The sequence below is a fragment of the Esox lucius genome, chromosome 8 (assembly GCF_011004845.1).
Source record: "Esox lucius isolate fEsoLuc1 chromosome 8, fEsoLuc1.pri, whole genome shotgun sequence".
NCBI classification, from domain to species: domain Eukaryota; kingdom Metazoa; phylum Chordata; class Actinopteri; order Esociformes; family Esocidae; genus Esox; species Esox lucius.
Genome location: NC_047576.1, coordinates 16,490,765 through 16,517,284, shown reverse-complemented (window position 1 = coordinate 16,517,284; position 26,520 = coordinate 16,490,765). Strand labels below are relative to the sequence as shown.

Below are 26,520 nucleotides of genomic sequence, written 5' to 3'. Positions count from 1 at the left end.
CTATTATTGTTATGATATTATAACCATGGTAGAGGTGTACCAGGGCCTCAGGAATTTTGGAATTTCCTCAGGGGGAGGCTTCGACAGCAGGGTTGCAGCACACCTAATTTTCACTGCTGTGGGGGGCACTATTACCTCTGGTCTAAGATCAAATAGTAGTCTATGGTGGTCTAATGATTTAAACCGCTGCCTCTGGTGCACATACCACTTTTTCATGGGTTCGAATCTGTCCCACTGCTCTTTCAACAACACGTCTCTTTTTCAGGTTTTTCAGCAATTAAGCATAAAATACCTGAACATACTGTATGTCTTAGAAAAAAATCACAGAAAGAAAATAATACCAATACCTCAGGGCAGTGAAAAGGACATTACATTTGATAGGGTGCCCTTTCTATGGGAGGTTAAGGAGCTGGCCAGATCCTCACTTACTGATTAAGAGTTTGGGTGTTTTAACACGGAATTCCTGTCTAAATTACCAATCTTAAGAATAGATGGCCATCATATCACCATGGCCATCTATTCTTCTCAAGCTACCATTTGGCTCATTCATCAAGACTCTCCACCCTGTTAAACAAAATGAATGGAAAGGTACTATAGGTATTAAATTATGCAATTAATAATGTAAGTTGCTATGGAACTAAATTATTAAAATTGCAATGAAAAATTTTGTTTTTACTATGTTAGTATGGCAACTACATTAAGACACGCTGTAGTCTTACTGCTGAGTATGGTATTAAAGAATTGATCCTGCCTGGAGGTCACACTCTGTAAACAAGCATATGGATGGGGGAACACAAGTTTGTCAGCTGACCCAGTCATGCAATGTGTCAATACATACAATCTCTCACACACACTCACTACCCCCTACCTATTCAATCAACTAAACATATCCAGAACAACATGTAGAACCTTTTTTTTTTATTAAATAGATATTCAATATTGTACCGTGACCTAAGTGCTCCAATAGTTTCTATAACAATGGTTGTCATTCTGTTATACTTCAAACATATGTACAGTCAAGACATTTTACAATTATTTCTTCCAAAGGAAAGTCGATACTATTTAATGAGACCAGCAATGATATTTCGGCCTCCAATAGAAATGTGGATTGTTGTGTTGAATCATGTCCATGACCTAGGCAGCCATTCGATGAGATTGTGTGTCATTAAAAAGGCACTGCAGCTATCCCTTATTTACAACCCTTATCCCTAGATATCATTGACCTTCTCTAAAAGCTGTAAAATCATGCAGGGTGGTCCAGCAGTCCACGCCACTGCCTCTAGTACCCAGGTACGGCTGCCACGTAGGTTTCAATCTGACCTATTACTCTTCCAGTAAAAACTCCTCAATCGTTCATCACTCTTTCGTCTAAATAAGCATAAAATGCCTGAAAATATACCTTAACAAAATAAGACCATTTATCTTTGAGGTAATATTTCTGAACAGCAGAAAAAGAACTCAACTCAGAGCCAGCCATGCAACGCTGACATTGATTTCCTAGTGGAATAGAGGAGGATATCCCCAATGGTCTGAGTACACAGCTCAATTTGGAGAGGGTTTATCTCTGTGGTTCTCCCTGGGGTAATGCTTGTTCCCACACCGGTTCCCCGCTTCCTAATAGAACGGCAAACAGCTGCGTTGCTGCACCACTTCACCAAGTCCAGCGGAGAATGGTTCCTGCCTCAGGCCACAGTGGACAGAACACAGACAAATACAAACCCCACAGCCGTGCAAATATTATAATTAGACACAACTGTGCTTTCTAAAACCGAAATAGAACACCAAATGAGATATGAATACTCACATTGGACAAACGAATTGCACTCAGACCCAGTCTATATACTCTGAGGAACTACCTTGAGGTTTTCCCTGTGGGAAATGCTCCCTTTTTAAGTGGAATGTTACATAATTGTAAAGTAGCATAATATTTGGACTTCAAAGGAATCAATATGAAATGGGTTGAATTGGCTACTGTGTTAGCTCCAGATAGGAAGGGACCCTGCCCGGCGTGGTTAAGCTGTTAGATGAACCAGATGATGCAGATCACTTCATGTGTAACATAATCAATGCAGTCCAAATAATTATAGTGGTTTGAACTCCAAAGAAAAATACTGCATTTTATCACAAGTTATGTTCAGAGGCATTGAATATGTTTAGCAGCATATTATAAAGTGGCTTTGAAATGACTAAACAGGTTCCATGTGTAGATGGATTCAACATTAAATTTGATCGACTTCCCTTTAGACCACTCTGTAAACATTTGATACAAATCAGATCAGGACACAAGTAGAGCTTTACAAATAACAATAATCAAAGTAAATCGGTATAAAACTTCATTGTCTCTTTTATAGTAAGTGCAATATGTGTGACTCATTCCCATACAGTACTTTTTGTCATATGTAATGGTCCCGTCACTACCTCTGGCAAACTGGCCTGGTTTTTCAACTCCTATTAGTAAGATATTCTGAATACTTAAATATATATGTATATTTTCTGATAATATCATGCACAAATGTAAATTTCAAAAACTATATACAGTGCAATATGAAAACATGATGAATTTTAAATAAATAATAAAGCAATGCTACACAAGCTTAAATACATTAGATAACAAATAAAAAAAATCTCCAGCTGTAAAAACAAACACACATAGAAAACACAACATGTATAAATCAATCAATTAAATCAAAAAGCAATGATAACTAATAAAATTCATAAAAAGATCATAGTTAAATGCTTTACAAATGTATATGATACAAAACATTTTAACGAGCAATAATGGTAATACGACTGGAGAAAAAAAAACAATAATGAATGCAGGCATGCATCAGGCAGATATATTAGGGACGTAAACTCAAGCTTTGGTTTGGCTTGAAAAACAGCCAAAACTGCCTTTCCTCTAAATGAGACTGAGTAGAGGCCAAGTAGAAATAACCCTAATTCACCCAATTTAAACTAGCGCTGCTCTCTGTTCTCCCGAAGGTACTGTTTTCTGAGATCAGATCTCCCATTGGGAAGTCAGGGGCTTACAGCAGCTGTATTTCAAAGGCTCCAATACTAACAAGGAAACAGGATGAGAGGCTGAGTTTACAGGGCTGTTCAGGATGCTAGTGGGATGTACCAAACCCATGTCAACACACATGAGGAAAGGGAACTTCTTTTACGTTGAAAAAAATTCTGTCACTTGTTTGTGCAAGGCCTGCCGGGAAATTATTGTCTTTGCAATCACAGTACATTCACCTGGTCTGGTAGAAGTCTATATATCTTTGCTTCCTTCCACACATTGAAATGCCCATCTAGTCAAACGTAATAAAATGTTTAAAACCTGTGAAAGGAAACTGATTTTGAGTTACAGTTCTTCAGATTTTTCCATTCCTCATAGGTTGTTGGCTTCAAACACCATGGGTAGAATTCAGCTTGAAATATGGAAAAATCCCCGGTTCCATCTGAAGTGCAAAATACATGAAAATCCTGCCCAGGCTCAGGTCAGTAAATTACAACAGAATTAACTATGAATGAAACATACACAAACATACAAAAAGTGGATATTGTGTTAAAGAGCCACTTCAGTAACATGATCACCCCATACGAAAGTAAAAATAAAACCTCAAAACTATTCTCTAAACGTTATCTAGAATTCATTATCTCTGAATTTGTTTTCTAAAATGACTGGTTTGCAAGATAATTTTTATGCAGGAAAGGTGATTTAACATGGATGATCATGTGATAGGAGTGAACCTTTTAAAAATGTCTTGAAATAAAGATCAAATATGTACAGTACTATAACCAATGAAAACTGTAACAAAAGAATCAAGAATCCAAACGCATGAAAAAACTGAACATTAGAGTGGTTTATGCATATCAATCCCTAAATGTACCCTCCTCTTTCACCCTTTCACATTTGCTGCAGTTTCCTGCCATTTAACAGTCCTCTGGCGCATGTAAGTTCCACACTTCCATCCCCTCTTCTAAGTGTATCCCAGATTCTCCATCTCACTGCGATAGCGCTGCTCCGACACCTTGCTCTTGTGCTGTTTGCTCTCGAGGTGGAGGCGAAAATCGGCCTCCTCACTGGCCCCGGAGTTGCACATGGAGCAGTAGAACTGGCCGCTGGGTGTCACACACATGGCAAGGTCCCTGGGGATCCTCTGCCTGGGCCGCGGGTTGTAGTAAGGCCCTGGGATACATATCAAGACACACCCACATCAGAGGAGGGACCAGATAAAAGGGTGACGAGGGAGTGAAGGACACAGGTAGAAAATGATAAAAAGAGATAGTTTGACCTAAAATCATGTTTGGATGAAATACATATTTCAAGTTAAGCCATTATTTACTTCTCTCGTTGCCTGGAGTTAGCATTATTAGCTTTGTTCTGCAATGCATGCGGAAGCTCAAAAACTCAAAAAAATAACTTTTGTAATCTGTTTTATTTGATTGAATGCACAATTTTCCCTAATCAATGCATCCACAGCTCAGTGATGATGTCATAAAAAAACACAAAGTGAGAAAGATATTGTTGACAGTAGCTAAGTTAGCCTATTTTCCTTGATGATGTTTAGTAGAATTGTAGAGATGCAGTAAAGAGGATTTTCAAATTCGCACAAAATAGGGAGGGGGGGGTGCGACGACGACACGTGGGGGGAGGTGATTTATGGATTATGAATTTACTCATTGCCTCAAACAAAATTAGCCTTTTAGTCTATTATTTGTAGCTATGAGCAATTCATGCTATAACCCGGTAAAAATCGGATGGTTATATAAATATCAACTCTATATTGTAAGCAATCCAATGCTTACAGCTAGAAATGTATTTTACTACACCAATTTTTGCATGTTATCAGCTACCAGCTAATCAAATACTACATTAATTACTGTAGGCAATGCGTCCAATAATCTGTTACAAACATGTACAATGCTACTTTCTTGACACATCCCCCCAATATTCAAATATGCTCATGTCCCCCCCAATATATTGATATAGAAATAAAATAAAAATGCGCTATGCTACGACAGGCAACCATGCACCGCCGTCCAAAAAAGAATCATTAGCAAATGTAAACATAATCATAACTAAAGTTAACAAATTGCCGTTATTATTACTACCTTTCTAGTTTTACGGTTTACTGCAGTTCTGCTTGTGGTTTGTCAAAGTGTTGTTGCCGTACCCCAGTTGGCCGACTGTTGTTGGTAGGTACCTTATTTTTACAGTCTATGGTAGGTACAATCAATGTCAAACATTGTACTATTTCATTAGTCTACTACTTTCAAACGTTTAAAAAAAAAGTGGAAAACTAGAATGTAATATAAGTGTTGCGTACGCTATCTTCCGGTCGATTGTAATAGTTTTAGCATCAACACATTTTTTGCTCGAACTGTAATTGTGGAAATAAATCATAGTTTGCTAAAAGTATCAGTAATTGCATGGAGTATAAACAAACGTTTTTGGTGAAAACGGGCCGATATTCGCGTGCTAATCAATCAACCATCACTAATGTTATCTATCATAGCTTTACTTGGAAAGCTAATTAGCCACACATTCATCCAGCGACCAACAAAGGTGCTCCTGTGCATATTCAAATTTTAATGTCTTACGTCAATGGCGTCGTTAGCCCTGATAGCTCCGATTTTTTATGATTTCTGCAATGTTCCGGAAATGAAAAAAAAAAATTACCTGACGACAAATCTCTGCTTCTTGGGCACTAAAACAAGCATTTCAGTTTTTTCGGCTTTTAAACACAAAACTATCTCTCTAATCCACTTCTTTATGTCTGAAAAACAAGCTTCCAAGATAGGGAGCTTCTACTTGTTTCACTGAAATATACAAATCTGCTGAGTGCATACCAGTGAAAATGTACATTGTGATTCCGGATGACATCACCAAGAGGCAGCATATATATATATAGTGAAAACAATAGTGGTCCCAACACCATTATTGAGTCTTGAGGAACACCAAAACTTTTGATTTGTCAAAGGACAGGCCATCCACCCATACGAACAGATATCTTTCTGATAAATAGGATTGACACAAGGCAAGAATGTGTCCACGTACCCCAAGATGGGTTACCAATCTCTCTAAAAGAAGGAAGTGATCAATGGTGCCGAAAGCAGCACTAAGGTCAAGAAGCAAAAGGATGGATGCAGAACATTTGTCTTATGCCATTAAAAGTTAATTCACCACCTTCACGCGTGCAGTCTTAGTGCTATGATCGGGTCTGAAACCAGACTGGAGAATTTCAAACTGGAGCATTTTTGTTAATAATGCAGTCCCTTCTTCTTTTTGTGCCAGCTATAGAGTCATTGGCCAATTCCATACAGGGAATACAGGGTCTGGTCATTTGAGATTTCCATCATAAAATAAGCTTGTAGGCTGATGTTCCGATTTTTCTTTCTAATCCTGAGATCTCGCTTACATCAATTATTAAAGCTTTTATTATTTAATTATTAAAGCTTTATGGTATAATAGCTGTTTTCACTGTATTTTCTGGCAATGGGATTTATCTAACCAAGTCGGAAACTATCCCTTAGCTGCTGTTCACCAAAACCGTGCTTAGACAGGAGTAGCTTTCCACTGCCGAATGAATGTTGCAAGAAGAAATACAAACATGTCCCTCACCATGTTCGGTCTGAGATTAGAGGTTCTGCTGTGTCTGAGTGTATGGCTGGAGGCAACCATCACAAGCACTCGCAGAGCTAATCGGACTCCCTGAAAGTTTTACTCAGCACTTTATATTATTCATCCAGTTGGTGGAGGCCAGGATGGAGTGTATGTGGGGTGTGGGTTGTAGATTGGGTGTGGATACCAGTGTGGACAGCGGACACTGCATCTAAGAAGGCTGTGTGAATTCTGAGTGGCTGCCTGGTGTATTGGTTTACATGTCTAAAACCCAGGCGCCAGGCCCGCAGTAGGTTTACACTGACTGACCAGGTGCTGGCAGACGGTGCAACTATTGGGCAGAAAATGATAGTCTCCTGCAAGGTGGATGATATTCACATGTCTTGTTCCCACTTTAAGGCTACATTGTTATAAATGCCTCTGCCCTCAATCACATACACGTTACTTAATTGTAATTTAAACATTTTCAGATAATTAAAACAAGAAAGAAAAACTAGGCAAGCCTAGTTCAGCTGGGCCACATGTTGAAGAGACTATGGTGAGCCAGGGAGGGGGCTTGAAGAGCAGCTATTTATTTACATATATTGTGTTTGGAAACTATATCCGTTCTGGCTTAGAGGAGAAAAATGGTGGAGAAGCTAATCCCTCAGTGGTGAACAACATGGATGATGCAGTCAACATGGACATCTTGCAGTCTACATACAACACCTTGATAATGCAGAACAGAATATAATTGCATAACAGCATAGTGTATGAAAATAATCCCACCATAACATAGCAATACAAACAAGCTAGCTTGCTTACTCTGTTGCCCCAAAGCTAACTAGCTAACATCAGGAGCAGCTATAGCTGTGCGATAGTTGAACGGATTGGGTCCAAATATTTCCAACAACAAAAAGGATATTACAAATGATAAGTATTGAAATAATGACACCTTGCTACTTAGCTATCAAATTGAAACAGATTATGTTGTTTTAATGTGTTGTTTTTGTGTTGGGGAGAACATTGTTTCAATCCATTCTCAGCTAGCTTTTTCTTAAGGAAAAAACATGATTTCCTATTGATATTGTCTATATATTTGTTGGGGTGAACATCGTTTACATCCATCAGCTAGATTTTTAGTAGTGTTTTTCTGGCAAGCAGTCCTAGCAACCTTGACGAAGTGAATGGGAATTTTATCCCTTCCTTATAGCCATGATAAATTCCTTACATAGTTAAACCAATTAAATGCAGCGGTTCACAGTACTGTGTTAAACATGGCAGAAGCATTGTTTTGTGCTCTGTTAAAGGCTGCAATGAAATGCACTGGTATAATAGTAATCATTGAATAGATTTCCCTGTCAGTATATGGTACATTTATATTTTATGAGGCTATGTAAATTATGTATGTAACTACTACATTTTCTGTTCAAAATTACATAATAAAATGCAGGGTAGTCAGGTGGTCAAGAGTGTTGTGTATTGTAAGTATACAAAAGGTCACTGTTTATAATCCCAAAGCCAGTGATATAGTAGTAATCAAAAGATACTACATTTTTAAACAGTATCATTAGAATTTTGTTCATGCTTGTACTATTAATTTTGAAGGCCAAGTGTAATTTTCTATAAATTATACAAAATCCCCTTCAGTTGATTCCTCCCAAATTAGTTAATTTGGACTGGACATTAATTTCACAAAAGTTGAAAGTTTTAATATAGAATTTTGTTATCGTTTGTAATCACATTCATATTTATTATCTAATATGAGCTGCACTGCAAGTATGTATTGTAAACTGCTAAAATTCACCAGTGAGTATTTATAGTATGTGATAATAAACCATTTATAAATGTACAAATCTGTCACATATGAAACCAGTAACAACCACTAACCAATATATCAATATTCTCTTTAAGGTTTGAAAGTATAATTATTTGACTAAGCTTCATTTATTCACCCACGTCAATTGATTAGGCAAACACAGGTTTTCAACAAAATATATTAATTGCTCTACCAACGCACAGACCTCTCTCCTTTATTTATTGATTAAATAAATAAAATATACGTGATTTGGTTTTACCCAACCATCTACTGTACGTTAAATATCCATATAGGATAATTTATAGTGTTCTGGCAAAAAAATGTTGGATAATATATTAGATTGCTAGTTTACTAATAATGGAGGCACTGATGCCAGCGGCTAACACAGTATCTAGCTACATAACCAGAGCTATTGCATTGAGCTAATTAGCTACAACTAAATGTCTACAACATTTCCTTGTGATTTTTTATTCATAAGGAACTAGCTAACTTGAATTAACTAGTTGCCCGCAGTGGTCTGGACCAGAGATTTTAACTAACCACTCTATCTGGGCTGAGGTAGTTTGATTAACGTCAGTCTGGGGTGTGCACGTGGATAGGGAATGTTTGCTTTTGGATAGAGTGAATGCACTTCTATCAAGGCAACGCTAGCTTGCACAGGTGAACATGACGAGCATACTTGATTCCAAACATTCGCAAAGAGACTGGCGTGATTAGAATTTAGATCAATAACATTAATGTCCTTTGCGTCGAACAATGCAACAAAAAGTAGTTAAACAATAATGTACTGAATGAAAAAGTTTGTAAATGCTATTTCACAAATAAAAAGGTAAATATACAGCGTTTCATGCATTTTCCCTCCACTACATCTATGCCCAATGCCTACAAGGTCAATAATCGTTCTGTTCCTGAGCAAGACAGTTAACTCAAATTAGCACAATTAACTGCACCCCAGATTGCCATCCAAATAAATGCTTTACAGAGAGCATCTCAACATCCACTGTACAGAGGAGACTGTGTGAATCAGGCGTTTATGGTCAAATTGCTGCAAAGAAGCCACTACTGATGGACACCAATAAGATGAACAAACTTGCTTTGACCAAGAAACACAAGAAATGGACATTAGATGAGTGGAAATCTGCCTTTTGGTCTGATGAGTCCAAATTAATGAATTATCTCTGCATATATGGTTCCCACCGTGAAGCATGGAGAAAGAGGTTTGATTGTGTGGGGGATCTTTGCTGGTGTAGCTATCAGGAAATACATAATGTTTCATATAATGTTTGTTCATACATTGTTACTGATATGTCTTTGTTTAAATTAGTTATACCTGGCAAGGCAAGGGGCAACTGTGGGCTCCTGCGGTTCTTGATCAGTCTGTACTCGCTACCTTCTTTCCTCGGACGCCTTTGGACACATTCAGCCGATTCTCTAAAAAACAGGACCACCAATCACATAACTGAAGGCATGTCTTGAAAGTCATCCATATGCTGTTTGTAAATCCTAATCCTTTTAGCTGCTGTATTTAAACTTGTCTAGATTTCATTTCATGTAACAGTAGGTTTTATTGGCCATGTGTTAGTGCTGCATCTGTTGTTTGTCTAAGCCTGTGGTGGGTGTGGAGGGAGTAGTAACGTCACAGACTCACAGGATGATGCTGCTTTGCTGGGCCTCAGCTAGCCGTAGTCTCTTGGCATGGTTCTTGCCTTGGTAGTGTGCCTGGGCCACAGCCGGGGAGCTGAATGAGGCATCACACAGCTTGCAATAGTCATTTTCTGTGGCTAAAATCACCCTGCTGGCACCCTTGAATGATACCGGCTGTGTAAGAAAAATAAACAAAGAGGGAATTTTTACTAGCTCATCTTTCACAGCTTCTTTCACTTTAGTTTTGAGGCTGCTTAATAAATGTTTTCAAATATACAGTTATGTCATATGTTATTACATGCTACATTAAGGTTTCCCCCCGAATTTTCCCTTGTTTCTTGCAAAACTGGTGAGTGGTAAATGCGGAATCTACAGAGCACAGTGACACTTCCAGTGCTAAAATTTGGGTCAAGACACCTTCCAGTGCCAAGCTGGTTGTTGAACTCTCTCACCTCCATGTGAATTTACTCCATGTAAATTCACCTCAAATGAGTTGCCATGTTGCTTGGCAACCAGCCTTAGACCAAGGGTCTTGCACCAAATGTTATTTACTACTGTTGTGAGGTTAAAGGTAATTGATGTGCAATTATTTTTAAACAGGGAATATCTCATTTGAAACAGAAGAGATATATCTACATTACAGCAATTACAGCACCAGTACGAAGGCCCACGGTCCTCCTCATGGGAGTATAGTGAGAGACAAAGATGTAAGTAACAATAAATAAGTAAAACCAATTGGTAGAAATTCCATGATTTTATGAAATCATGTAATACATTAATCATATTTATGGAAATTTATGTTTTATAGTTTTCTGATAATTTCTGAGATTTTTGTAATACATTCCATTAACCACCAGGGTGGGGGGGGGGGCTGTTGTTATGCCTTCCCCACCCCCAAACCATCCCTTGTCTGTTTCAGTCACTAGAGATACCAAGCCAGCTGAAGTCAATTGCCTGGTTTGGACCAGATTGGGCTGCTTTGCCCCTATTCTCTATTTTTCCAGTTGATGTGATCCTTGTGTAACCCTGTGCTGCTTTCATCTCTGGGCTTCTCACATCCAAGGACTCCCCCCATTGGCACTCTGTCTAACTACAACCTCTGGACACCTTTAGGTTTTGCATGTCAATGAGCAAAGCAGACAATATGGAGCCAGAATGCATTTCTTAAAATTGTTTGTATTGTTCATGCACCTGTGTAAAACAATCAGTTACTTGGTTACTAGTCATCCAGTTATTTTTCAGTTTAACTTTTTTGTTTTCTTCCAAATGAAAAATTACAGTTTTGTCCCTGCCAAGGTAAATTTCAACTCACGGACTTGCTTGATCGCAACATCTCCCTACAGGCTAAGGTAATACAAAGATGAGTTCTCCAAAACGCATCTTACCAAATTGTTCTCCTTTTTGTCACACTAGTTAAACAGAAAAAAAAACTCACCAACAACTACACACTTTGCACTGGCGTAGCATGGTGATGCAGGGCCAGGGTGCAAGCTGTCCTTACATGCCCCCCCCCCCCCCACCCCCGGACAAACAATTACGATGCAGTATATACACATGTAAATCCGATCCTGGCTTAGATTAACCTCAAAGCCACCATCTGACTGTGAGACCTAATAGAAATACACAATATAAAATAAAAATACAAAAACACATTTATTATCGAGGCCAAGCACAGGGCCCCCACCCACCACGGTCCCTGCACTCCTGATAGCTACACTAGTGACACTTTGTTGAGAAAGTATTCACCACCCTAACACCATGATTTTGATTGCAGGTGCCCAACATACCACAAGGAGTTGATAGAGTGCAACAAGGCATGGCAACCTTGTCATGACAACCACAGCAACCCTGGATGATGCTAAGCCAATTTCCAACACCACACGTGAGACCCCTATATAGATACCTGCTTACCAGGTACTACACTCACACAAAAATGTGAATCTCTCAACTCATCCTGTGGTATAAGCACATTCATTGCTGTTCCAAATTAATGTAACTTTATGTAAGGTGTCGTTGTACATTCTGTAAAGGCAGATGTCATAGTTCTGAAGCTCACATGTACTGTAGCATATAGTAGAGGTTGCTATGCAGACTGTGTAAAAAAACATTGACATTACAGCATAATCTAACTTGATATGGTCTAAGCCCTAATCTATACTAAGCATACATATTATGATATTGTTTTAAGATAATCATACCAAGAATAAGTAAGCAAATACATTTTGAAGGTACAGTACACGTACATAAAAAAATGGAAAAATGACCAAAACAGATAAAAATACATTTGATATTGTAGATTCTTCAAAGTACAATTTTCCTTGATGACAGTTTTGCACACTTTGCATTCTCTCATCCAGCTTCATGAGGTAGTCACCTCATGAATCTGTGTTATTTCATAGATTTGATATCTTCACTATTATTCTACAATGTGGAAGAAAGTAAAAAATAAGAAATTCCTTTGAATAAGTAGGTGTCCAAACTTTTGACTGGTTTATTTAAAAACAATATTTTAAATTACAGTCTGGCCTTTACATATGGAAAAAATTAAGAGACCGCCGCACCTTTTCCTTTCATAAAAAATATGTATTTTATTTTGCTCTGCACTGTATCTGTAAAGGCCTCATACAGCTCTGGAAAAAAAAAAATTAAGAGACCACTGCAAATTGAACACTTCTGTTCCTCACTCAAAACTTTCCTTTTCAACTTTTTTGGAAAGGAAAGAAAAAGCTGCAGTGGTCTCTTAATGTTTTCCAGAGCTGTGTATGTAAATGACCAAAATAAAATACATATTTTTTAGAAAGTTGTTTTAAAATATGTTTCCTATATCTGAGCTTGGAGTTCCTGAGAGTCCACTGAAGTATTAGTTTGTAGCTCAAACCGTTTGGACCCAACAGTCAGATTTGTCCGAAGACATTGCCCAAAAGACCTTGGCACCCCAGACCAAAATCCAATGTTGTAACACCTGTTAAAGTCACAGCCGAAAACCCAATCTTGTTCCTTAAGGTCTTCAAAGGCCTTTTCACACAACCACTGAGTCCCCCACCAAGTACACTCTCTTTCCACCAGTGACCAAAACAATGAAATAAACAAACATTATTGACTGAGGAAAATTAATTTTCTACAGTGGGGAGAAATATTTGATACACGATTTTGCAGGTTTTCCTACTTACAAAGCATGTAGAGGTCTGTAATTTTTACACTTCAACTGTGAGAGAAAGAATCTAAAACAAAGATCCAGAAAATCACATTGTATGATTTTTAAATAATGAATTTGCATTTTATTGCTTGACATAAGTATTTGATCACCTACCAACCAGTAAGAATTCCGGCTCTCACAGACCTGTTAGTTTTTCTTTAAGAAGCCCTCCTGTTCTCAACTCACTACCTGTATTAACTGCACCTGTTTGAACTTGTTACTCGTATAAAAGACACCTGTCCACACACTCAATCAAACATACTCCAACCTCTCCACAATGACCAAGACCAGAGAGCTGTGTAAGGACATCAGGGATAAAATTGTAGACCTGCACATGGCTGGGATGGGCTACAGGACAATAGGCAGCTTGGTGAGAAGGCAACAACTGTTGGCACAATTATTAGAAAATGGAAGAAGTTTAAGATGACGGCCAATCTCCCTCTGTCTGGGGCTCCATGCAAGATCTCACCACGTGGGGCATCAATGATCATGAGGAAGGTGAGGGATCAGCCCAGAACTACATGGCAGGACCTGGTCAATGACCTGAAGAGAACTGGGGCCACAGTCTCAAAAAAAACCATTAGTAACACATTACGCCGTCATGGATTAAAATCCTGCATCGCACGAAAGGTCCCCCTGCTCAAGCCAGCGCATGTCCAGGCCCGTCTGAAGTTTGCCAATGACCATCTGGATGATCCAGAGGAGGAATGGGAGAAGGTCATGTGGTCTGATGAGACAAAAATAGAGCTTTTTGGTCTAAACTCAGCTTGCCGTGTTTGGAGGAGGAAGAAGGATGAGTACAACCCCAAGAACACCATCCCAACTGTGAAGCTTGGAGGTGGAAACATCATTGTTTGGGGATGCTTTTATGCAAAGGGGACAGGACGACTGCACCGTATTGAGGGGAGGATGGATGGGGCCTTGTATCTCGAGATCTTGGCCAACAACCTCCTTCCCTCAGTAAGAGCATTGAAAATGGGTCGTGGCTGGGTCTTCCAGCATGACAACGACCCGAAACACACAGCCAGGACAACTAAGGAGTGGCTCCGTAAGAAGCATCTCAAGGTCCTGGAGTGGCCTAGCCAGTCTCCAGACCTGAACCCAATAGAAAATCTTTGGAGGGAGCTGAAAGTCCGTATTGCCCAGCGACAGCCCCAAAACCTGAAGGATCTGGAGAAGGTCTGTATGGAGGAGTGGGCCAAAATCCCTGGTGCAGTGTGGGCAAACCTGGTCAAGAACTACAGGAAACGTATGATCTCTGTAATTGCAAACAAAGGTTTCTGTATCAAATATTAAGTTCTGCTTTTCTGATGTATCAAATACTTATGTTATGCAATAAAATGCAAATTAATTACTTAAAAATCATTTTTTAGAATCCGTCATTCACAGTTGAAGAGTACCTATGATAAAAATTACAGACTTCTACATGCTTTGTAAGTGGGAAAACCTGCAAAATCAGCAGTGTATCAAATATTTGTTCTCCCCACTGTACATAAAACCATAAACATGAATAAAAACTGTCAATTCCCAAAAATTATTCTGTAAACTAATAGAGTTAGCCTGCTAGATAGTGAAGAGTGGAAATGTCAACTGGTCCTGTTGTTGGCACTGGTTCAAAAATAGAAAATATTTTGAATATAAATATGCCTTGCTTGAGCCAGCTGGCTGAGCAGCCTTCATAGGCATGAGCATTGCTGACAGTACAGCCTTGATCAAATTATACCTCCTGCTTAGACTTTATTGAAAATGAATGGGCCACACTGTTCGCCATGTGCTGTCCATGAGCACGTTTACAAACGTAAAATTCAGTTAGTAACACTAGTTTCACTCTTGTGTGGGTAATAATAAGCTATGAAGGATGATAGATGGTGCTAGGTAGCAATATCCAATACTCAAATGTCTTCCCTGGTCAATGTCTTTCCCTTCACTGTATCCAGGCACACTGTAATGAATGTCGACTGAGCAAGGCTCCCAGTCTCAATCTACCATCTAGCCTCCACTATCATTCAGTTTGGGGTCACTTAGAAATTTCCCTTTTTTGCCGGACCGTGTATGCGGAGCCGGCCAAGAAGAGCAAATGTCTCTTACTGAGTGAGTGAGTGAGACTGACTGAAACAAATTATGCATTAGGATTTGTTCCAGATAGACAAAACCGTTGCTAGCTATAACCTTCAATATCTACGTTATAGTAAGCCTAAACTGTTTACGGTTATACAGTATTGTGATCATTTCTGGTGGATTTTCGAAGTATGCATCCGTGCATGCTTTTTGGGTCAGGATAGACAAAAACTTAGCTGGCTACAACATTCAGTAGCTATGTTGTATTAAGCCTAAACTAAAACTGTTTACGGTTATATTGCGACTGTTTCTGGTGGATTTTGGAAGTACTCATCTGTGCATGCTTTTGGGGTTAATATGCTAGATCAAAACCCCTTGGGCAGTAAAAGAGTAGGGGTTTCCACAATTCTCAAATGTTTTCACTTGACGAGAAAGTCAGTTATCGTCAACTGTATTGAGAGTTATTGTATCAATGTCATGCACGAATGAAAGAAAAACAAATGTTTTTGTGCCATGAAATTAAATAGCTTTGGCAGGGAAAAGTTCATCTTCAGTCTCGATAGCAATTGTTCAATTCTTATAAGCTGTAATCTGCTGGCAATACTCGGCCCTCATTCAGGGTGGTTGCAGTTGGCAGGGGTCCCTTTGGTTGATGCTTGGCAATGTGGGTGGATTGATTTCCAGTGTCACTAGACCCCCCTGTCTCAGCCCCAAGGTCTTACGGTACTATATTATTGTGCTGGGGGAGTAGGGTCAGTTCTCCATCTCCACTCTAAATCCCTGTAGATCTAAGGAATGCATCTTCTAAATGTCCCCTGTCTCCTGTCGTTTTAAACTTAGGAGGACATGAGGTCTTGGCCCACACCTGAGGAGTACCAGGCTTGAAAGACCTGTTGCTGTCCCTGTCCAAAGCTCTCCTGGTTGTGTTGCAGATCCAGATGATTCCTGACGATTTCAGCAGCCACTGTGCTGACACCTCCCCCCTCCTTCGTGTTGTCGCTGTCCTTGTCCATCTGGTCATTCTTCCGACCTGGACTAAGTTTAAATAGACTCTAGATTTATTTATTATTACAATTTGTACTCTTAATATGTTCACCAGGCACAGCCAGAAGATGACTGGTCACCCCTCTGAGCCTGGGTCCTCTCTAGGTTTCTTCCAAAATGTCGGCCTTCTTAGGGAGTTTTTCCTAGCCACTGAAATTCAACACTCTGTTGTTTGCTCCTTGGGGTTTAAGGCCAGGTGTTTTGTAAAAGCACTTTGTGACAACATCCGATGTAAAAAGGGCTTTATAAATAAATTTGATTGATTGATTGATTGATTGATTATGACTATTCCAAGTAGTAAGTTAGTAGATACTAGCTAATAAGCTGTTAAATGGCCAGTGGCAAAAGCCCTACAGTTCATAGATGCTATTTGTGGTGGAGGTAAACTTAATAAGATAAGAAAGTTAGTCAGTTTAACACAATGCTTAATGGTGTCTAGCGAGCAGGCAAATGTATAGCACCGTGGGTTAGTACATAAAGACCCAGCCTCTCACGTTGGAGACCCAGGTTCAAATCCAGTGAGGAGCACATCATTTATCACTTTTAATTGCGGGCCGGCTGAACAAGGCTTGTCTGGTTCCTTTTCTGGTTTCGAAAGAAAAGCAATTTTTTTTCTCCATTTCTAATATATCAGATTGATCAGAAATACAGTGTAGACATTGTTAATGTTGTAAAGGACTATTGTAGCTGGAAACGGCTGATATTTAATGGAATATCTACATAATATGTACAGAGGCCCATTAACATAAACCCTCAGTCTTGGTTTCTAAAAGCACGTTGTGTTTGCTAATCCAAGTTCATCATTTTAAAAGCTTATTGATCATTAGAAAACTCTTTTGCAAACTTGTTAGCACAGTTGAAAACTTTTGTGCTGATTAAAGAATCAATAAAACTGGCCTCCTTTAGACAACTTCAGCATCTACAGCATCAGTGTTTGTGGGTTTGATTACAGGCTCAAAATGGCCAGAAACAAAAAAATGTCTTCTGAAACTTGTCAGTCTATTCTTGTTCTGAGAAATGAAGGCTATTTCATGCGAGAAATTGCCAAGAAACTGAAGATGTTGTACAACGATGAGTACTACTCCCTTCACAGAACAGCGCAAACTGGCTCTAACCAGAATAGAAGGAGGAAGTGGGAGTGGGAGCTTCTAGTTTGAGAAACAGATGCCTGACAGTCCTCAACTGGCAGATTAATTAAGTAGTACCTACAAAACACCAGTCTCATCGTCAACAATGCCAATGCCTTCTAGGCAGAGTTGCAAAGAAAAAGCCATATCTCAGACTGGCCTATAAAAAGAAAAGATTAAGATGGGCAAAAGAACACAGACACTGGACATAGGAAGATTGGAAAAAAGTATTATGGACAGACAAATCTAGGTTTGTGGTGTTTGGATCACACATAGGAACATTTGTGAGATGCAAACTGACCAAATGAAAAGATGCTGGAGAATTGCTTGACTCCATCTGTCAAGCATGGTGGAGGCAATGTGATGGTCTGGGGTGCTTAGGAGGTGGTAAAGTGGGATAATTGGTAAAAGGGATCTTGAAGAAGGAAGGCTATCACTCTGTTTTGCAACACCATGCCATACCCTGTGAACAGCGCTTGATTGGAGACAATTTCCTCAAATGACCCAAAGCGCTGCTCCAAAATGTGCAATAAATATTTAGGGAAGAAATAGTAGGCTGGCATTCTGTCTATAATGGAGTGGCCAGAAGAGTCACTGGATCTCAACTCTATTGAGCTGTTGTGGGAGCAGTTTGACCATATGGTACATAAGAAGTGCCCATCAAGCCAATCCAACTTGTGGGTGGTGCTTCAGCAGTGGGGAACTGTCAGGGCCCTCTACACCCTCAGAGAGCCCCTCTTCATATCCAAGAGAAACAAATACCCAATTAGTATTTTGTAATGACAGTGGAATCAACCAATCAAAAATTGTCTTGTAATAGGTGGGACAATTGCATTATGCCTCAAGGCTCTCTATAACTTCACTAATTCAGATTACAGATTATGATTTAAATATTATATATATTATTTCAACTTCAGATCACTAGTTGTGTGGTAAAAAACAAAGTTAATGACATTTTGTGTTGTGGTGCATTTTTTATTGTTGCTTGAGATAGAACATTGAATGCAATTTCTCTCTGACAGCATATACTTTCCATAAACAATGTCAGTGGTGTGGTTGAATTTATCCCGCCACTATTTGAGTAACTGTTCGCTTTGGTAAATGTTTCTTTGAAATTCCGCAACCTTATTTTCTTCTAACGTGGTTCCTGCTATTGATATTTGCAACCATTGTGTACGTGTGTTGCTTCTGAGCCACAATCGAGGCATGGCTTAAGGCCGTTTCACTCTGTCATCAAAGAATTGCTTCTCCTACATATGTCTGTATACAGTTATTATTTCGATTAAAAATCTAAATTATTTGTCCTTGACTGTATTTCCTATTAATGTTGTTATATTTCCTATTCAATTGTATGTATGTTTTCATGGATGTATGCATGTGTGGATAATGTTTTTTTAATTGACCCCAAACTTTGGAACGGTAGTGTATGTGCTCTCAGGAAGGACTGGTGGCATCATCTGTACTGTTGGGAAGGAATATAACCGTGGCAATGCAAAATCATAACAACACTGCTCTGGTCTCTGTACTTGTGCTCTTTATTTGTCATGATAATCATGTATGCGATTAAACCTGAAATAATCAATGACTGAAGTGTTTTTTTCTTGATAAATTGTGAGCACTTTTCCATCTTCCACAAAGCCAAAACGCGTGTCACTGTCCAAGTACTTATGGACTGCACTGAATGTCTTATCTGGATACTCTCATGCCTCCTGTTATTTGATATGTGATTTGCTTACACCAGCCGAACCAAATGGGTAAGCTGAAACAAACTTCTGTAGTATAATTGCACACCGAGATATTTAATAGAATGTGATGACGTTGTATGACGTCTCCAGGGAAAGACAGCTATTTCTAATAACTATTTAGAAATACTTACAGCTCATCGAAATGATAAACTGTGTTATATAGCTGTTATTAAATTTAATGAAGGCATTCATAGGATACCTAAAGTGTTTCCTCAGATTTTATTGCATTGATAAATAACAGTGACACATAGTGAATGTACTGGAAATTCAAAGGTTTTCGACTTTCTCATGAATAACTATCCTTTGCTGGACAATAAGACATTCATTTATCACCAATGCAAGACGTACCTGTTTGGAAGTTGCACTGTCGGTCAGAGGAGTTGGTAGCAGTAACTGTGAACCTGGCTCTATGACCTCCGGAATTGTAATTGCAGGCGGCTGCTGACTACCTGCATAAAAATTCCTCAGCTTCTTGCTGTGATTTTTACCCTGTGGAAGAGACAAAGCAAGATTTAATCCCTAAGCTGAGATGCGCCGATAAACCAAACATTTTGGACACTGACCACGCCGACCATTAATTGCGGGTGATCTTGTGAGTGCATATGTAAGAGATTACATTTACAACTTACATTTATGAATGGATAACAGTGATGACTGACAAGTCAAACAAACATGGGATGACAAACATTTGCTGCCATTAAAACAAACATGTTGGGGTCGCGTACCAGTAAGCTTGTACCCAGGCTCAATTTCATATAGAGGGAGAAAGAACCACCTGGTAGATGAGATCAAGAAACAAGATACAGAACATGTAGAGTGAAACATCTGACCTGGTAGTGGGCCTGTGCCTGCTGGGCGGAGTTGAGGGTGACGTTGCACAGTTTGCAGTACAGAGGCTTACACAGCTCCTCTAAGGTAGCGTCCTGATCTGTGGCCCCCATCTCAGCCTCCTCCTCCTGGGGCTTGCTGCTGAGGGCTGCCTGGGCAGTGGGGGCTGGGACTGGGCAGGGGACAGGGCAGGGGGGGCCCTGGATCAGCTGGAGGTGAGCTGGAGGTTTGGTGGACAGGGTGCTGGAGATGGGGAAGTGGAGGGGGTCCGGGCCCACTACCACTGGTGGAGGGGGTCCGAGGGTTGGCGGAGGGGGTCCTAGGGGATGTGTAGGCATTGGCTGGAACAGTGGCTGCTGCTGGCCAAATAGCCTCAGTGAAGGCTTGAGCATAGACTCTGGTCCTAAGGGCCAATGCAAATATTTGTGATGCCAGTATTAGAATTAGTTCTACACTTTAATAAGTATGATAGGAATAACTACAGTCATCAACTGTGTTTCTCCCTGGGGAAAAAGAAAGATAATAAAAAATACAGTGAGAGTTGGTTTCAATGGTCTTTGTGAAAAAGGCCGGCTGCAGTAAAGCATGGGCTCCTCTCCTTGCAACAGATTCCTTAAGGTTCTCTCAATCTTGCTGTGATTGAAACAGACCATTGCCTGCCTGACTGGGTATGATACATTTCAGGCACTCATGTGTGGCCACATTTTTGGGGGGTTGGGTTGTCAGCAGCTGCACTCATGTCTGATGTTTCCACTGTATCAACTCAGATTGGACACCCAACAACAGTGATTCACAGACCTAAAATAACATTGTGGGATGTTTTTGATTCCAGTAACCATTGCAGGAACGACAAGGAAATGGCATGCTTAATTTAACTTTGTGATAATAATTTTAAAAAATCATGGTCCAACTATACTACGCCCACAATGTCCACTTCAATGTCATTCTTATCAATTACAATGTAGCCTGAAGAGCTGAACATGCTCCAATAACCAGAAATAGACATCAGACCCCAAATACAGTCAGTTTCCCACATCAGGTATGAATGTTCATACAACACACATGGTGAGGTATCCAATAACATAATTTTAATTGGATCCTATAATGAAGTTCATACCAAAAGCTACTTTGCATCTGCTTAGCCTTTCAGTATAGTATCATGTATGACTGCTATTTCTTCCACTTGCCGAGTAACAAGGAGATAAAACTGAATCACGTGTCCATTGGAGAATGTAGCCTGGTCCCAAAAATAGTCTCAGGAACCTACATTGTCATAGCCCAAGGTCAGAGTCAAAGTCCTCTATTTGCATCATGGGTACATAATACTCCTCCTGAGACTTAACACGGTAATTTCATGTAATATGCAAGTCCTGAAGAATTGGCAAGGTACCCAGAGGGATGGCCTTGGGTTTATGAATTGGAGACTGAAAGTAGCTAAAGGAAAGGTATTTTAGGGTTTTAAAGAGGAGGGTTCTATTACTTTGGCATTTGGTATCTGAGTGAAAGAATATATTATATATATATATAAATATTCTTAAAATGTTGAAAAGCCCTTCAAATGTTTGTCAGACGGGTGACAAATTTAATGAAAGACCTGAATAAATTAGTCAAGGAACTTAAAGTTCATAAAAATCTAATGCTTCCAAACATTGCTTATTTGCATGATACAAATAAGCAATGCTTCGTGGCATGTATAAAAATGCTGAGCATGCCCATTTGACCTCTTATTTAGATCAAGATGGCAAGAGGAAAGGATCTAAAAGACTTTGAAAGAGGGTTCATTATTTGGGCACCGATGGCAGAACTGTCTAATTTTAAATATTGTTTTAGATCTGTAGGACAGACATCAGTAAATGGAGTTGGAGATTGTGGTCGAAAGCGCATTTTTCAATAAGCGGTGATCATGCATTACCGCGATATGTCAGCAAAAACAGAAGAGAAACAAATTCCAAGGTGACTGAGAATGTCAAGGCATGTGTCAGCAAGAACAGTCCAACAAGAATTTTCTGTGAAAATAAAACTAATAACCTTCAATTACATATGTTTTTACCCCCTACGTTTAATAAACAATAAGACATGAAGGGTGTGGTATATGGCCAATATACAACAACTAATAACTCCTATTAGATAAAATGCGTACAGAATTTAATTATGGTATTTTGGTAATATATCCCAAATATATATTCTTAATTTTTGTGAAATTGTGAAAATGTAAATTAACCTTGAGATGTGTCTCTGGCCTGGGGCTATGACCGCATCCTACACCAGTGTAACAGGGAGAGACAGGGAAAGGTCACAGGTGTGTTTGGGAGGAATAGGCACTACTTTGGCAGCTGCTCAAGCACCCTCCATCTCCTGGACATCTTCCAGCTCCTCCATCTTGTAGCGTTCTCTTGTCCATTATCCTTGCTTCCGCCCTCGTCCCTGAGCAGCTCCATGGGAGCCCTCAAATACCTCCCCAGACATGTTCCCAATAGGAGGCAGGTATGTAGGGGTGGGGCTGGCCCAGATGGACCTTCTGGAATTTTCCTGAAGCTACCAGTGACTTCTGTTGGGTGTGTTGATGCGACTGGTTTGAAATTGAATTATATGCATTTTTAAATTTCATAAGAAATTCAAACCCTTCCTTTATTCTTTTGGTAGTTTTTTGTAATCTTTTGTAATCATCAAATATGATTAAATCAAGAATATTGTATTCATTTGATTATATTTGACACTTTATGAGTGTCCCTAAAATCACTTCCCTCCTGGTTAGGTTGTAGAACTTTAGACGGAAACCAATACTCAGAAAAAGACACATGACCTCCCTCTTGGAGTTTGGCCCAAAGGCACCAAGAGACACATAATGGCCTCTCAGACCATGATTCAGACCATGGTCTGACGAAACCAAGATTGAACTCTTTGGTCTGAATGCCAAGTGTCATGTCTGGAAAAAACAGGCCAACACCATCCCTACTGTGAGGCATGGTGGTTGCAGCATAATCCTGTGGGGATGTTTTTCAGTGACGGATCGAGGGAAAGATGAATGGAGCTAAGTACAGACATGTCCTACATAAAAATATGATCCATAGGACCTCAGACTGGTGTGAAGTTTCACCTTCCAACAGGACAACCCTAAGCACACAGCCATATCAATGCGACTTTAACCTGATCGAACGTCTTTGGAAAGACATGAAAATGGCTGTGCAGCAACATTCCCCATCCAGCTTGACAGAGTTTGAGAGAATCTACGGAGAAGAATGGGAGAAACTTCCCGAATAATTTACATGTGCCAAGCCTGTAGCATCACACCCAAGAAGACTCAAAGCTGTAATCACTGCCAAAGGTGTTGCGTGAAAGGGTTTCCATACTTATATAAATGTCATATTTTAGATGTTTTAATTTTTCAAAGATTTATAAAATCATTTTGCTTGGTTATTATGGAATTCATTGATTCTCAACATTTTCACAAAATCACCCAATAAAACCCAGTCAAAATCTGTGGATGTATGTTGTGTTTGTGGTGAACCATATCAGTCTTTGAGAAACAAACATAAACTTTTCCCTAGATAAATAGTTGTTATTGCGACTGGACTACACACTCACTTTAGAAGATATAATGGGGCCTGTAATGCTGAATGATGGGTTTTCTGAAGGGGTATGTGGCTCCTGTCACAATCTTCTGCTAAAATATGAAAGAAGTGTGGATGAGGTAGAAAGAATTAGCAGTTTTGTGATGGAAAAAGCTCATTCTAAACTCTAATGAAAAGAGATGGCACGGCAGTCTCAACCCCCAGATGTACCAAAAGATTTTCGCCTAATGAACGAACCAACAGTCCCAGTATCATTTACTTGTCCATTTTAATTTTCAATAAATCACAGACTTTCAGCCATTCTTGATAAATTCAACTTTTACCATAGCCTGTAGGAAAAAAAATAAAAAAAATTCAGAACAGCATTTAAGCAGAGAAGGTTTTATTGGCTCAGTGTTATGAATAGAGAGCAGTTCTTTCAAAACAAAAGTCAAATTTCCCTCCATTTTAGCTTCTTTGTTGATATGTTGCAACATAGGTATGAACTTTCAGGAAATGTGTTCTATTCAGTTGGAAGAAATAGTGAGCCCGCCTTCAGCAAGCCTGTGAGTGGAGGTTTTTTGAAAACAAACATCCAATAGAAATCTTGCCCCTGAGTGTTTTTTTAATAGGCAAGTTTCCAGACCTCCAAGGAGGCCAGACGAGATTGTAGGTGTGGCCTCCCAAGACTACCTGTACTGTACCCTAATGTAATAGCTTCCCTTCGACCACCCAATGCCAGCGATCTCAATACCTGTGATCCTCTGAACACAACTCTCTTGCGGATCCAGATAAACTATTTGTATCCCTTTCAAAAAAGTGACTTAACCAATTGAAACACCAGCCGTTTCACACCCATTACTATGGGTGTAATATGTACTAATTACATATTACAATGTTTATACTGTTGCGAAGGTTGTCTTAACTTTTTGAAATGTGTCCAAAATAACAGCATATACTGCGCAATGAGCATTAATTGTCACTTATCAATACTAACTTTCTCAGTTTCTTCATTTTATATACATTTCCTATTCACGCTTAAGAATAACTCGGTGTTCAATCTGACTGCAGTATTACTTGTTTCATTACCTTTCGGATCTGAGGGTTTGTTAGAAAGGGAGCGCTTGTTACTTTATTTCCTTTCAGAAATAACAAACTTTGAAGATTGTGCAAAAACAAAGGCCTATAGTTCGTCGCGGTGGGAGGACAGATCGTAAAGTAATTATCTGTTCTTTAAAGACACAAAGACAGTAACTGCCTGCCACTTTACATTGGGAAAATAATTTCATATCATTCAAATGCAATATGGCATTTTATTTAAGGGGTTAAAATGACCTGTCTGTAAACACAATTTAATAGATCTGACTATCTAGTTATTTCATGCCTTTCTATGCCACAAATTATGGAGGGAAAGTATATGCCTCATCATTTAATCTAAGAATTGCCGTCTGAAATTGTTTACTTGCATTTTTTTTATTACAGTTTCTTGCAGTGACATAAGATTTAGTTTTTTTTTGTTGAGAAAGACCTATTGCATTTTTCTAACACTCAGTCATACTGATAAAACAGCCTTTAATCTACCCATAAATTAGCTGAGAAAATGCAGTACCGCAATTATTGACAGCCATCTGAAAGGGTCCATGATTGCCAGCTCCAAAAAGATGGAGGGGGTGGGAGGCAGCTTGGAGGCCGTCATAAGTCATAAGGGCAATGCACACAGTGAGGTTGTTTATAAAGCATTTATAACATATCCAGGGCTATGAACCTACGATACTCAGCTTTCTTTCTCTCGTTGTATTTAATTTATTTCACCTTTATTTTAACAGGTAAGCCGACTGAGAAACCAATTCAAATTTGCAATGACTATCTGGCCAAATGCATGCAGTTTCTCAACCTATTTCAGTGGACAATGCCATTTTGTTAAAAATCTTTAAAACATTGCTGAATGACAAGATAAACTCAAATGCAGACCCAGCTGTTTGATTCATCATTATCAGCATCTGCACCATCTTCATCATCATATGAATAATCTTGTGACAACGTGTTTGCGTCATTAGTACACAAAATTACATTTCAAGTGTTGATAACATAGACCTCTCCTTAAACAATGGACCATGTTGTTCTACTACACAACACCGTTTCAGTTGATTTAACGAAACACCTATCTTCCGCATCACACATGAATACAGATAGTAGAGCAGAGGGTATAAAGCTAGTCAACTAACTTAGGTTCACGTTTAGGATTTAATTGATCAGCGACTATTGTCTACCACTGATTTAATTATCGCAAGAATGCTGGTCAAATATATTAAAATCAGTGGGTATAGTCTACACTCAAACTTGTTTTTTGTTGCTATATAGTCTACGATCACATATAATGCCAAATGTCAGTTGAAAACCCCTCTTTAACCAGCAAATGCACTGGTTACATAGCTGAAGCTGCATGCATACATCCATCCTTCATTAGCAGCGTCACGGTTACTGACAGCATAAATACTAGCCTTTTCTTACCTGGTAACCGGGCGAAATAATGGCTGCTTTCCCCATAGTTCAAAGGCTGCAGATTTCTGTAATAATCGGCACTTTGATAATAAGCATCTCTATTCTTGACATGTAACGCCATCATTGCATCTTGGCCAACTTCGAACCAGCTGAAAACCCAGCAGGCTACCTTGCTTTTACCGGGGAAGAGGGGTGTGTTTTCCAGTGCCAAGCGCAGAGGGGAGGAGGATCACTATGTCCAAAGCAAACGCAAAAGCAATATGCGTAAAGCATATAATAATCAAACTGTAAACATACTAATAACATATATTCAACATTTAAAAAAGCCCAGTGAAAAATATGCTTTTTGACAGCGCATGGTGTTGTCTGGTTGGTACAGTCCATGGGTTGTCCATGGTAATGCATCAGACTCTC

General features: G+C 39.3%; 1 protein-coding gene across 4 annotated transcripts; it reads right to left on the bottom strand.

The window, feature by feature from the left end:
* Positions 1 to 903: 903 nt before the first annotated feature.
* zmat3 (zinc finger, matrin-type 3) lies at positions 904 to 26,317 on the bottom strand. Of its 4 annotated transcripts, none has more exons than XM_010896936.3 (6): positions 26,116 to 26,317; positions 20,056 to 20,456; positions 19,574 to 19,714; positions 10,060 to 10,229; positions 9,742 to 9,842; positions 904 to 4,177 (listed from the first exon to the last, which is right to left on the bottom strand). In XM_010896936.3, the coding sequence occupies exons 1-6, from the start codon at positions 26,228 to 26,230 to the stop codon at positions 3,969 to 3,971; spliced, it is 1,137 nt and encodes a 378-aa protein (XP_010895238.1). In that variant the 5' UTR covers positions 26,231 to 26,317; the 3' UTR covers positions 904 to 3,968. The 4 variants fall into 4 exon arrangements, with proteins under 4 accessions (XP_010895238.1, XP_019904683.1, XP_010895239.1 ...); XM_020049124.2 differs by having other exon boundaries at positions 20,056 to 23,717; positions 26,116 to 26,199; XM_010896937.3 differs by having other exon boundaries at positions 20,056 to 20,556; positions 26,116 to 26,166.
* Positions 26,318 to 26,520: the final 203 nt, after the last annotated feature.